This window comes from Bidens hawaiensis, unplaced genomic scaffold (assembly GCF_021521415.1).
Source record: "Bidens hawaiensis isolate Kalapana, Puna unplaced genomic scaffold, B.hawaiensis_p1.1 tig00046239_1, whole genome shotgun sequence".
NCBI lineage: Eukaryota > Viridiplantae > Streptophyta > Magnoliopsida > Asterales > Asteraceae > Bidens > Bidens hawaiensis.
Genome location: NW_027498261.1, coordinates 22,676 through 36,581, shown reverse-complemented (window position 1 = coordinate 36,581; position 13,906 = coordinate 22,676). Strand labels below are relative to the sequence as shown.

At 32.9% G+C, this 13,906-nt stretch overlaps 1 protein-coding gene across 1 annotated transcript; it reads right to left on the bottom strand.

Annotated features, from left to right (window-relative positions):
- Nucleotides 1–10,008: 10,008 nt before the first annotated feature.
- Nucleotides 10,009–13,549, bottom strand: LOC143596335 (transcription factor PIF3-like). The gene is made up of 8 exons (XM_077075130.1): nucleotides 13,402–13,549; nucleotides 12,558–13,302; nucleotides 12,370–12,474; nucleotides 12,062–12,127; nucleotides 11,850–11,915; nucleotides 10,991–11,362; nucleotides 10,152–10,250; nucleotides 10,009–10,056 (listed from the first exon to the last, which is right to left on the bottom strand). The coding sequence occupies exons 1-8, from the start codon at nucleotides 13,518–13,520 to the stop codon at nucleotides 10,009–10,011; spliced, it is 1,620 nt and encodes a 539-aa protein (XP_076931245.1). The 5' UTR covers nucleotides 13,521–13,549.
- Between the last annotated feature and the right edge of the window lie 357 nt (nucleotides 13,550–13,906).

The window sequence follows — 13,906 nt, the reverse complement described above, 5'->3', positions numbered from 1 at the left end:
GTCTTTGAGTAACAAATATGTTAAAAGATTTGGCTGTCATCAACTAACTCATTAATTTGAACTGTTACTTGCCAATAATCTACAGTTTGAACTTTGAATTGTGTATATCTAATTTTTCAAGAATAAAAAACTCCAAATCCATACATCAAATTTAAGAAATATTAAAAAGTTTTTTAATATTCTTTAAAATATTGAAGTTCATTTTGGTCCGACAAAAACTCCACTTGCATTCCTTATCTACTCGAGGTGATTGGTGACTCTAGAATCATAAAATCATCCTCCCCAAGTTTCCTAAACGTACAGTGAACCATCTCACAAGCATAAAGTTAACTCTTTGAATCTTCTTTTAGAAAGTTCAATGTCGCACTTTTAATATTTCCTAATTCTTTAAGCAATAAGTTCTTCAACATAATTCCACTAACCAATTGTTTAACCAAAACTATATCTTGATGTAGACGTGAAAAAATTATTCTCATCACCTTCAACAGCACATTTAATCCTATCTTTTTTGGATTTACTTGTTCAACCGACGAATGCCAATAACAAGATTCGTTTTTTATCAGTATTATATTCTTACTACAACTTTTCAACGTTGAAGTTTACGAATATTATCCAAATAGATGAGATGACATTTATTAGAATCAGCCATAACCTTTCCTTTTGAGCATCACCTTGTGGCCCTTAATCGTTGGTCATATCAAGCGTGTCCATTTGCAACTGCACCAGTAAGGCAGTAAAAAAATGCTCACCAGCAATTGTTTCCATGAGTCCCACATTAATAATGTGCCTCCCTGTGATCAAACGAACTCCCAAACTGGAAGTCTAAAAAACATTACCTGTATTACAACATGATTTGACATGTTACACCCTGCTATATATATGTACTTTTTAACTAATTTTTTTTTAAATAAAGCATAAATCAGTTCCTAGCAACACACAATCTTCACAAGAGTGATCATAGGTTTTAAATATGATTATTAAGTGAGAGTGTGAATCAAACTGCCAACAACTGTTTTTAGCTATTGTAAGCCAAAGTAAAACCGTTGAAATTAAAGTAAACCAAATCTAGCGAAACCATTATTGATAGATGGTTTAGTTTCGCTTGGTTTCACGATTTAAACTTATTGAGCCTTTATTATAGCAAAAAAGGATGTATGAACAAAAATGACCTAATCTAGATTTGGATAGGTTGACAATTTTGTTGAATTCTAAGATATGTACTAGATAAATGGAATACATGTGCTCTAATATTCCCCCAAAGTCGAGGAGGAGATTGATGGGTGTGGAGACTGTCTCAGAAATCATCGAACAGGACTTGCGGTAATCCTTTTAAAAATATATGCAATTTGATGACGCTAAGGCACGTGAAGCACTCGAACCTGACCACATGCGACCTTTTCTCGAACGAAATGAACATTTCAATATACTTGGTTCGTTGGTGCAGAACGGGATTGTTGGAAAGATATATCGCATTGACGTTGTCATAATAAACCAGAGTGGCATTAGTTGGCGGGTGTTTTTGCTCCAGTAACAAGTTTCAAAGCCAACAACTTTCTTGAAACGACATTAAGTACCCCACAATACTTATCAAAACGCTTGCATAATCATTGCCATTCTCATTGATATCAAGCGCATATATAGCGCAGAGATGACCTAATCTATATTTGGATAGGATTACAATTATGAATTACAAGACATATCCTTTTTAAAAATATATGAAACATATAGTCCAATAATAATGCTCCAACAACAGTCATGCCTACTAAAATGCTAGCAATAGCCAAGCTATATGCATGATGAGATGAAGGCAATTAACTATAACTAAAATAACTAAAAGACCAAACTGTCATTTGATAAGGTTCAAAAATTCCTAAACCGGTCAACAGACAAAAACAAATTAAAAAAAACCAAACCAATAACCCATTTACAAGTTTCAAAATTCAAAACCAAACCATTATTCACACAAGTAGAAAAAAACACAATGATTCAAATAGAGTAGTTCACCATCACCATTCACCACACATTCAATCCATATAAAAAAGCAAGCATTGGGACCAGCCAGCGTATTTGTGGGTTGTCACGACCAGGTTTTAAAAGTCGAAAACAGGACGTGACATACACGAAACAAACTCGCCCCACTCCATTCTCATTTCATTTCCTCTGACAAAAGCTCATCACATTGCATTACTCTCTCACCTTTTATTATTATTATTATTATCATAATATTATTATTTTATTCTTTTCCCAACTCCATTGTCCCCAAATTGTTTTAAAATCCATTCCTAGATTTCCTTCTCCAAAATCCCCAAAAAAAAAAAATGAAAGATTTTCCTTCTTGTTTCGGTGAAAACGGAGTTCAAGTTGCGGATGCATCATGTACAAATGCGTTATCTTTATCAACCACAACCGTCACTAAAGCCTAAAACCTCGTCACTAATGTCTACCAGACCAAAATACTTGGTAAATCAAGATTAATAATCGTGACTTGGAGCAAGAATCTTGTGGGTCATTGCTTTAGTGTCGAAATTGAAGATCTGTCACATAAAAGCCTCTCAAGAATCGATGTTAAGCCTTCAATCTTCTCCAAAAGAAAAGGGTCCAAGAAACTTGAACTTGATTTCGTCACAATTGATTTGTTTTGGGATCTTACTAATGCCCGGTTCGGATCCGGCCCGGAACCGGTGGATGGGTTTTACGTGGGTCTTGTGTTTAAGGAAGAACTTGTTTGTTAATTGGGGATCTGAGGAAAGATATTATGAAGAAGACAAAATGTTGTTCTAATTCAATGAGGTTATTGAAAAGAGAACATGTTTTTGGGAAGAAAGTGTTTGGTACTAAGGTTCAGTTTAAGGATAACGGTCCGATCCATGAAGTTAGGATCGAGTGTGACGTGGGTTAGTGAGAGTGATAGCCCTCGGCTCGTGGTTCGGGTTGACTCGAAGGTAGTGATGCAAGTGCAACATTTGGTGTGGAAGTTTAGGGGGAATTGCACTATTTCAGTTGATGGCTTCCCTGTTGAGGTGTATTGGGATGTGCATAATTGGTTGTTTGGGTCGTCGACCGGGAGTGCGGTTTTCATGTTTCAAACGTGTTCGGGTTTTGAGAAAAGTGGCGCGTTTGGTGGTGATCGGTCGGTTGCGTGGTCGAGTTTGCAGAGTTGGTCTAGTTTTTGTTTGACACTTTATGCTTGGAAGAATGAATAGGTTGACAATTTGATTTTGATTTGTTTCAATCTTTTGTTATGGATTTTGTGTTAAGTTTTATACAACCACATTATATGCAATCTTTGCAATCTTGGTTTCGATTCTATATACTGATTATCTGCATTTTCTTTTGTTAGCATATGAATAGTTTGTTTGTAGCAATATGCACATAATTGATTAGATTTGTTAGTGATTTAGAGCTATAGCTTTCTTTTTTAACTCCTTGAATTTTGCTTATTTATAATGTAAGGGCCCAAGTCGGGATCAGGAAAAGGTTGATAATGTGAAGGAAACTAATCTAGGGGAACACTGTCTCCTATGCGGTTTGAAAAAATGGAAAAGCCTTGCGGCTTTGTGTAGCCGATGTTACTATTTCACAAAGCTATTTAAAAACAAAACAAAAATAGTTTAAATTAATTAGGAGGTGTTTGGGATTACTTATTTAGGCTCCTACTTTTTTCAAAAAAGTTAATAAGTTGTTTGATAAGTCGGAATATTGTGAGTTATAAATTAATAAGTCAGTATATTCTGAATTATTAACTTTTGACTAAAAGTTATAAGAAGGTAAAATAAGGAAACTCAAACCACTTATTAAACCATTACGAGTACCAATCTTTTCAACCATTTTTTACATATATTTTACATGCATTTCTCTCTAAAAACTCGAGAACATGGAATAAGCGGATCTCGATCCTGAGTTGAGTAGCATAATGCCAAGGGCATGGAACTATCAAGAAGAAGTGGCGCCGACAAAGGATTGTGTACATGTTCCCGGAGACCAAGACACCTGAAACCAACAAAGATCTGGTAGTTTTTAGGCGAGTCTTTGATTATTTTGTGCAATTAAGGGGAGCAGTGGATCGTGTTTTCCACCAAATGAAATCGAAGCGAAAGAATATGTTAATAGATATTAACATTCGTCAGCGTATCGATAAAGATATGCTATATTTGATTGTGAAAATCTCAAGTTGTTGGAAGTGGATTTAGTTTTAATATAGTTGTTTTATGTTTTTTCATGTTGTTAAATCTTATTATATCATTGTAATGCATTTTATATTTTATATTTAGTTTTTTTATTATTTAAATTTAATCTTTATTATTATAGAAATGAATTAATAGTATTTAATAAAAAAAAAGTTTGTGGAAGTTAGGACCACACCACTTCTAGAGAAGGAAAATATAAAAATAAAATAAGGTGATGCTTATTTGAATTTTGTTTTAGTTTATACAATAACCTCTTGAAATCATTTATCCAACAATAACTTTTTATTGAACAATATATCTGAGTAAGCCTTTCTAACAGGGGATATTATCCGGTCATACTAATTTTGACATTATAGACTTGACTCACTCATAATCATCATTAATAAAGAAACTCGTCATTACGTGAAAAGCCCCTTTTGAATCAGGTTTCATATATGATACCTTAAAAATCCCAAGTCTTAGCATCACGTTATGTCACTGGACTAGAAGGCTAATTGTGATCAAGGGTAACTGATGACATAATCTAGATAATAGTATAGTATAAATTAGTTTCGAAATTTGATTAGGTACTAAATGATTTAGATAATATTAGAATTTGAATAAAAAATAATTTATTGATACTTTTAAATATACAAACAAAATAGAAGCAAACAACCATATTATTGGTTCTATCATCTTAAACAAGCAACCTTGTTAGCAACACAATAAAAATAATATCACAACATAATTTAATCACCACGGGGGTGTACTATCAACTATGATATCCGGTCAATGTAATGGGATAATGTGTATTAGAACATTCCGTAAACATCAAAGTTTGTGTGAGAATATGGCAAATATAAAAGCAAAATGTTTTTGGCATTTGCGGATGACTGATGATCATTAACTCTTCCGGTGTACGTAAACATCAAGTGTGTGTTTGATAACATTTAGTAATCATGGTACTGTACGACAGCATCCTCATCTTTATAGTTATAGTTATAAAAGAGCATTCTCATCTGATTCTCTATCCCTATCAAGCATTTCCAGCCCGTCCCCCATCCCTATTTCTGTAATTACATAATATAACACCACATCTCTCTCTACAGTTTAATTAAATAATATTTTTTTATACTTTTATCATTACAGTTTTCTCTCTCCACCCTATAATTTACAAAAAATCACTACCTTCTCCCAAATTTACAAAAAATCACTACATTTTCTCTCTCCACCCTATAATTTACACTCACAACCCCACCCTATAATTTATAAATTCACCTCACAAAATTCTAAGGGATCGGTTGAGAATGCTCACTAAAAAACAATGCATTTTTCTCTTCATTTAATTAAATAATATTTTTTTTGTACTTTAATTATTATAGTTTCTCTCTCCACTACATTTTCTCTAAATATACAAAAAATCACTATCTTTTTTCTATTCATCCTGTATTTTACAAACTCTTTCACAAAAATTTAGAAAACCAAATGAAGATGCTCTAACAAAATTACTTTAAAACATCTGTTCATTCCATTCCTACCTCTATAGTCTATAGTCTACCACTTCCCAATAATTTTGGAGAAAATTAAATTCATCCCCCAAATTGCGATTCACTGTTCATGATTTAAGAAACTAATTATATGTTGACACGTAGACACGTGAGATAACTTATAGGAAATAAATATTAAAATGAAAGCACTACAAAGATAGTGCCGGAGAATGGAATGTTGGGGTTTTGAAATGAGTGAGATAAAAAAAATGATTGTTTTTGAAGTAAAAGTACGAGAATGGAGAATAGATCGCGAATATTATATAGATATATATAAAAGGGAGATTTCAATTAAAAACCCCTTTAAGTTTTAAGAACTCAGTGTAACGATTTCTTTTTCGAATTTTTTTTACATATGCGTAATATATGTAAGTTACATACACGTAAAAAAATTACAGAATTTTTTACGCACCGAGTCGACTTTTTACACATGTGTAACGGACGTAAAAGTTAGTGTAACCAGTTACATATTTATTCTCTCTCCTACTTTGATTTTTTTACCAGATTTAATCTCAACCACATATTCCAATCCATTTAATTAAATGTGTGGCCTAGAATTGAGTTCTTAAGTTCTTAAAACTCAACATGGTTCTCAAAATATCCCTCCCATATATATATATATATATATATATATATATATATATATATATATATATATATATATATATATAGGGTAAGGTTAAAATGAAAACTCACTTGAGTTGTGAAAACCCGCTAAAACTCTATATAACATCGTTTTTTTTGTTACATGTAATATATGTTGTAACATTTAATATAAAAATGTTTTGCTATTTTTTTACAATTTTTACTAATTTTTATATATGTTTTCAGGAGAGAGAAAAAGTTATATTTATATTTACATTTTTTATTCACTTTAATTGTAGACCACAAAATTTAAACATTAATTAAAAACATGTGGTTGAGAATGGGTTTCTAGAATTTCACAACTCAAGTGGGCTTTCATTTTATACTTAGCATATATATATTAAAAAACATATGTTAGTTGTCTCACATAATTTATTATTCATGAAAGAAACCAATTAGTTTAGTAAATGTGTCATCTCAATTTTCAAAATAGTTAGTTACAAGTTAATTCACTTTCAACTTTGATTTTAGTGTTTGTTTATGTCTCTCTATATAAATAATGATTTTAATATATTTTTATGTTTTATTTTGTATTATTTCTTTCTATAATTAATATTTGACATATATAATTTACTATTCGTGAAAGAAACCAATTAGTTTATAACATGTATGCATAGCATCTCAATTTTCAAAATAGTTAGTTACAAGTTAATTCACTCTCAACTTTGATTTTAATGTTATATGTCTCTCCATATACATAATGATTTAATACATTTTTTATGTTTTATTTTGTATTATTTCTTTCTATAATTAATATTTGACATATTTTATATTTAAATTTAAATTATTATGTTTCTTAAATTCAGAATAACCATTGCAATGCACTTATTTATATTTATATTTATATTTCATTAGAAGTTTTGTGTGGCACCGATCATGGTTAATATGATATATTTTAACTTTTTTCACAAGTAATGTTATTCTAAATTTCGAATACAAACACGCGTCAATGTTTCTACGTATGATTTGACATAAATTTTATTTAATAACAACCTCACCCAATGAGACACATGGGTCAAATATAATATATATATTTTACTTCATGATAACTTAAGTTTGAATATATACCTATTTATTTTATAACGTTTCGATATAATTTTTATTAAAACCAGACCAATCATAATGTGTGTACAAACTTTAGTAACATTATGTTTTATCAACGTCCAATCACGACGCATAGGTTAGCGTGTATCAACGCTCCTGCTGCAACACGCAGGCCGTGTACTAGTTCTTATTGTTTTGAAGTAAAACTGTTGTACCCTGTGACAACGATATGTCGCAATATGTTGTCCAACGCGGCATCGTTTTCATTTATCGACTATTTAGTGATTATATTATTGTTTATTATATTAGCTTTCGTGATGACTTGTTATCGGAAAAGAATTATGAGGTGTTTTTTCATGGTTTGAAAGTTAATTTGAGAAAGAGCAGTTTGTTCGGTTTAGGTGTACATGTAAACATGGTGTTGCGACCCATGTAAGTGACACCGGCCCAAACGTAGAGTCTCGACCCAAGCGTGTTATCAACAGGCCCATTCGTGATGTCAACTAATCACAGAAAAAGAATAAGATGCAACAATCATATCCCAAATAAAAAGGGATATTATTCTTGGTGTGGGCTGTTTTGGAAAGGATCCCAACACGGGTGGCTATATCGAAACGTGACACACAAGTCACTCAACTTGATGCTCCTTGTGCGGTTTGTGTGAGGAATCGGCTGAACATCTTTTGGTTCTTATGAAATCTAATCTTGATTTCCATAGGTACCAAATTAATGTCGGCCGAAAGAACTTAATAAACTTACCAATTACATTTTGTTTGTTTCAAAAACATATATAACTGTATTAACTAATTACGACTAGCTAGCTTAGATAATAAATACCTTTTCACGTTATTTTCATGCGAAATAATCATCCTCATACTTCGTTATTGGATAAATATCTGTTCACGACTTCATGCTATGATGCAAATGAAAATATCTAAAGAATGACTGGTTTATGTCCATTGACCATTGTCAAACCAAGTGGTGCAGTGGTCTATAGAATATATTCTCTGGCCGCCTAATAGTGACATGCATGCAGCCATTTTATAATACACGCATACAGTCCTCTTCCTTTTATAATTCATCTTCTTCAAACAAACAAAATTGATTTCTTATAAGATGAACATGCATGATGGATTCAAACAGACACTGCATACTGTAATCGAGTACGGGGGTCGTGCAAAAGATCCGGGTTCTTTTTTTTCCCATGCTTGAAATATTTTATCTTTACAGAATTAGGAAAGAAAGTTTCTAAGAATTTAAGGCATTCGCCTATTGGCAGGATACAATAGAGCACAGAAGAGTTCATGTCAATTCTTCAACCTGGTCATCGGAGCAAGCCCGATCTTTCCTCGATAAAAGATTATCAAACTTATCAAAATTAACGTATCTACAAGATTTCAAAAAAGAAAGTTTTAGACTACACCCGCCCGTTCCTCTTCTTCTTCCTCGTATGGCAGCAGAAACTTGTGAAGTTATGAATTACTCTATTCCTAGGAATGCCAAAATAGTTGTAAATGTTTGGGCGATGGGTCGTGACCCTAAACTTTGAGTTATTACCGTTTGGTTCTGGGAGGAGGATATGTCCGGGAATACCATAGGGTATCAAGAGTGTTGAATTTATATCGGCCTCTTTAATTCGTGACTTTGGTTGGAGTCTTCTGAATGGTGATGATCCGTTAAAGCTAGATATGGATGACAATTTCGGGATCGCTTTGAAAAGGAGAACACCTTTAAAGCCTGGTATTTTGAGTTAACTCTAATATTTTTTAAGTCACAATGATCAGTGCTAGCTAGACATACTATACTATTATTATTTAACAATGTACATAAATTCCACATGCTATACAAAACTTTAACACAAGATTGTATTTAACCCAAAACATTAAAACTGGGCAAAGAGTCAAAGAACTGACCTTGCACACTTAGCACACAGTTACCCAAGGTAACCTTCCTTAAGCATTAACACACACGGGTGGGAATTTGGGCACCACAGTCACACTTATGGGCGTGGTGTTCCCTGACGATACCTGCTAGTCACATCAGGCCTGCACAGACGTTGCATACTCGATGGCCTTATGGCGGATAGAATTTAAAACCCTTAATCTTAAACAAAAACTTACGATCTGTTATTAAAAATAAATGATGAAAGTGAAATTTAATTTGGTATGGTGCAAGAAAAAAAAACCATTTTAGTATTTGTTTCATAAATTTAGTATTTTAAATTTGCATTTAATCAGTCGATCATTAAACGTAATAACTTGTCGGCCCAAACGAAGAACAACTCAAGTATACTCAACCAGACCAGTTATGTTGGCAGTTCTAGGTCCGAATATCAGCACAAACATTGTGAAACATACAGGAGGCAAGACATGGAAAATACAATTACTGTTACATTAAATTTGCAGTTTGTTATCACATTAATAATTTATAAGAGTCCCTTTCAACTGTACTAACACCAAATAATCACTGTCATGGGATGATATTCACAACTGAAAAATACCAAATTCATCTCATCTCATCCCGAGACTGTAATCAGCATGCGGATAGTTATGAATGTTGATGCTTCCATAATAGTCAACGCAAGAAAGTCAACACTTTCCTGTTCTTTATGTAGTCATGGTTTCTTCAGTACAAATTAAATGTTTAATCAACACCTACATTAATCAAAACAAACACGATTAAATCAACTTTAAAAAGTTAAATTAGTGCTTATAACACAAATTAAGCAGAGACTAGCTAGCTAGCTTACCGCCTTCACCTTCTTAAAGTTGATCTTTTGTGTCGGCAGAAGTTGACTGGTTGAGGGTCTTGTTAGCATCTTGAGGCTGGCATTGATAATGGATTTTGACTAATTTCATGAATAATAATAGTATAGAATGGTATACAGAGCCTACTATGTATAAATTGTATATTTAATTAAATATGTATCTACATACTAAACACTATTATACATAAAATTATGATAAAAATAACTAATTATATATTATATTATATATAAAAATTATAATTATATATATATGTATGTATGTATAAACTAATTAATAAATAATAAAAGAGCCGAGCCGAGCTTGAGCTTTAGAAATAGAGCTAGAAACGAGCCGAGCTAACGAGCCGAGCTTGGGCTCGACTCAATTAACCCATACTGTTTAGGGATGGCAGGAAACCAGAAACATGCAAGACAGATATGGGATTGATTGTAATAGCTTCACGGGTTTGGAGAAGGTATGGTATTAGGTGATACCAGTCCAATTACCGGAAAATCAATTCCATACCCATTTGCACGCATCGAAACTGTATCTAATATTCTTTAAAAAATATAATAAAGGGTATGTTGAAACTGTTAAAAACTTGAAATTATTGAAAACATGAAATTTGATATTTCAAGTTGGTTTTTGAGGTGAGTTTTATATTGAATATTCTTTAAAAATATATATATAATAAAGAGTATGTTGAAGCTGTTAAAAACTTGAAATTATTGAAAACATAAAATTTGATATTTCAAGTTGGTTTTTGAGGCGATTTTGAGATAGGGTGATGTGAATCTCAACAAATACTTTTTAACCGCATAAGATTGTAAATAAGTAGTACCTCACTAGATACGTGTGCCAATGGATCCTTGGAGCTGGGACCCACATCTGGAACATTGACTTGTCGAACATTAGGATAATAAGATATCCCAGGCATAGGCGGTTGAGATAACATGGGCATGCCTTGACTCGGATGCCCGTATACAGACGGTGAAGGCACTGCGTGTCGTGACCCTTGTGTAGAAGAAAACGGGAACATATGTGGGCCCCCATTCATCTCCATTCCAATTCCATAATTCATTCCCATTCCCATTCCGTAATTCATTCCCATTCCAATATTACCCATGGGGGAGAAATGAGGAGGATGCATTTGTTGCATTCCGGTCTGGAACATCATTGGCGGCATGCATAATCCAGCTCCCATCGACATAATCTACAATGGTTGTAAAAGTAAATCATTAAATAATATAAAGAAAATTAACAGTGTAAGATGAATATTATTAAAATCCAACATTTTTCCTCATTTTTCAACAAAAAGTCGCTCAACGTAATTTTGGCGTATAAAATTCATGTAAAAAAAACACGAAAAGGTCCATCAGGCTAGTTTGTTATCTGAAAATCCCTACACTACTCTCCTATGCATGCACATGTAAAATTATTCAAAATAATAACTCGTTACTCTTTAATGTCACTTTTCATCAAAGTTTGACAAATTTAAGAGGTAAGAAGTCACTATTTTAAATTCTTTTCGCAAGTACATGCGTTCTAGACAAGCGTAGGGACTTTAATATAGCAAAATCGGATTGAGGAACTCTTTTTTTGCTTCCATGTACGAAGACTTTTATATGCCAAAGTATATTAAGAAAGAATGTTAGCTTTTATTAGCCATATAAAGTTTAGAGAAAGTTTGAACATTGTACCTGTACTTGAAGTTGAAGTGTCTTTAAATACTCAATCGCCTCATCAAGCATTGATGCTTTATCCACCTTGAAATTCAAAAACCAAGATTCAGTTTTAAAATGCCTTTAAAAAATATTGGTGATCATTAGAACCCATTACTAGTAAACTCACTAGGCCCCACAAATACCCTGTTAACCAACGGTACTAGGTAAAATGTAATTACATTTTGTACCTTGTTGCAGTTTGGTATGAGTTCTTGTAGTGCACGCATCTTTTCGTTTATTCTATCTCTTCGCCTCTGTCACAACATTAAAAAGCAATTATTGATATTTAAAATGAAACTAATAATTTATACCCGTTTACTTATATTTAGTTTGATTTTGGGATGTGTGTTTGACCAATCAAACGAAAAAATTAACTAAAAGGGAACAAGTCAAGCAGGTAAAACAAGTAGACATTCTAGTTTTAACCATAATTATCACAATAGTTATTTATAGTAAAAATATTGCAATTTAGCAAGAATTATAGGAATTTGCTCACCCTTTCAGACAAGTTATGAACCTCAGCAGCTCGGCTTCGCTTAGAACCTGAACCGCTGCGAGAAGCGCGTGCGGTTTTAGTGCCCAAAGATTCTTCTTCATCATCCTAGTAAAAACACTAATTACAATCAATAAACTAAACAATAAAATAACATAATTTTTTTTTTTTTAAATTGGCTTTCTACATACTTGACTTTGACATTCAAAATCTTCCATATCACACGATCTTCTCTTATAATTTTTGGTCAAATCATTAGACGCTCGGTCAACACTATTACCCGAGCAAACTGAAGAAGCTGCACCAATTGGCTCATTACACTTTACAGTTTCTTTAGCTCCATTCACATCATTGGTTGACTTGTTAAAGTCAACACAAGGTGGTGGCTCATCTACCGGTTTACTTGCTGACGGGTTTGACCCTATTTTGACTACATCCGAACTCGGTTGACCAATTTCTTTTTGAGAATTAACCTTAGCCATAACCTTAGCAGCTGGTCTTGAAAAATGAGAAAAATTCAACACGGGTTTACTTCTAATACGATTATTTCCTATATCTGAAACTCCTGATCTGACCATTGGATCTGAAAATGAAAACAAGTGGCTGGTTCTTGAACCGGTAACCGAACTTGGATCCTTATTAACTTTCTTTTCAATTACATTCAGGTTATTATGCATGGCGGGTTCGTGAGCAGTGACAGCGGATAACTCGGGTAACAGATCGGAGCAATAATCATCAAGTGGATAGTTCAACCAAGGTACTATATCATCATCTTGATTTGATCCAATCACATCCAAAATCCCATCTTTTTCTTGAATTCTTGATGTTTGAAACTGAAAGTTACTTGAAACTGGTGTCTTTTTAGCTTTACTTGACTGACCTTGCATCAAGACCTGACCTTTTTCCCATACTAGCTCTACAAATTCATCGTTCGGTCTGCGATTATCAAAGAATCAAGAAGCCCATGAACACAAAATCAGTAAAGATCACAACTTTATTCAAAACAAGTAAACAAATAAAAATCAAGAAACTTACATGTATGAAATATCAGTTGGTTTTTGTTGGGATGGTTCATTCTTTTCATCAGCAGATGCATACAACTCTGAAAGTGGCATGTTTGGATCAAAATTAGCAAGATTTCTCTCAGTACTCATACACAGATAGCCTTCAAATCTGCAAAGTCATGCTAGCTATGAGATGATGACATTTTTTATTATTTATGCATAATTTTTCTGACAAATATGGATTATTTTATCAGTGTCCATACATGCCTGTATTGACAATTTATATATGATTTCTTCCAATATTGTAATGTCTTTATCTGACAAAATATTATCTGGAGCCGCCATAAATGTATAAACAATAATAATAATCCTAGTATTAACACTTTAACAGTCAAACCAATTCTTTAATGGTGCCCTAAAGCAGAAACTCAATCTAATTAAGGTTCCCTTATTCTAATCATCAGTCATTAGTCAAACATAAGTCAACAGGCCCACAACAAATCCAACCATGAACTATTGAACTATATACTGAAACT

Bases quoted from the DNA above. Each gene is read 5' to 3' on its own strand.
- LOC143596335 (XM_077075130.1), bottom strand. From the start codon at position 13,520: ATGAGTACTGAGAGAAATCTTGCTAATTTTGATCCAAACATGCCACTT. The intron at 13,303-13,401 runs GTAAGTTTCTTG...TGATAATCGCAG, and splicing joins CCAACTGATATTTCATACAT to ACCGAACGATGAATTTGTAG. The intron at 11,916-12,061 runs GTACAAAATGTA...TTGAATTTCAAG, and splicing joins TCATACCAAACTGCAACAAG to GTGGATAAAGCATCAATGCT.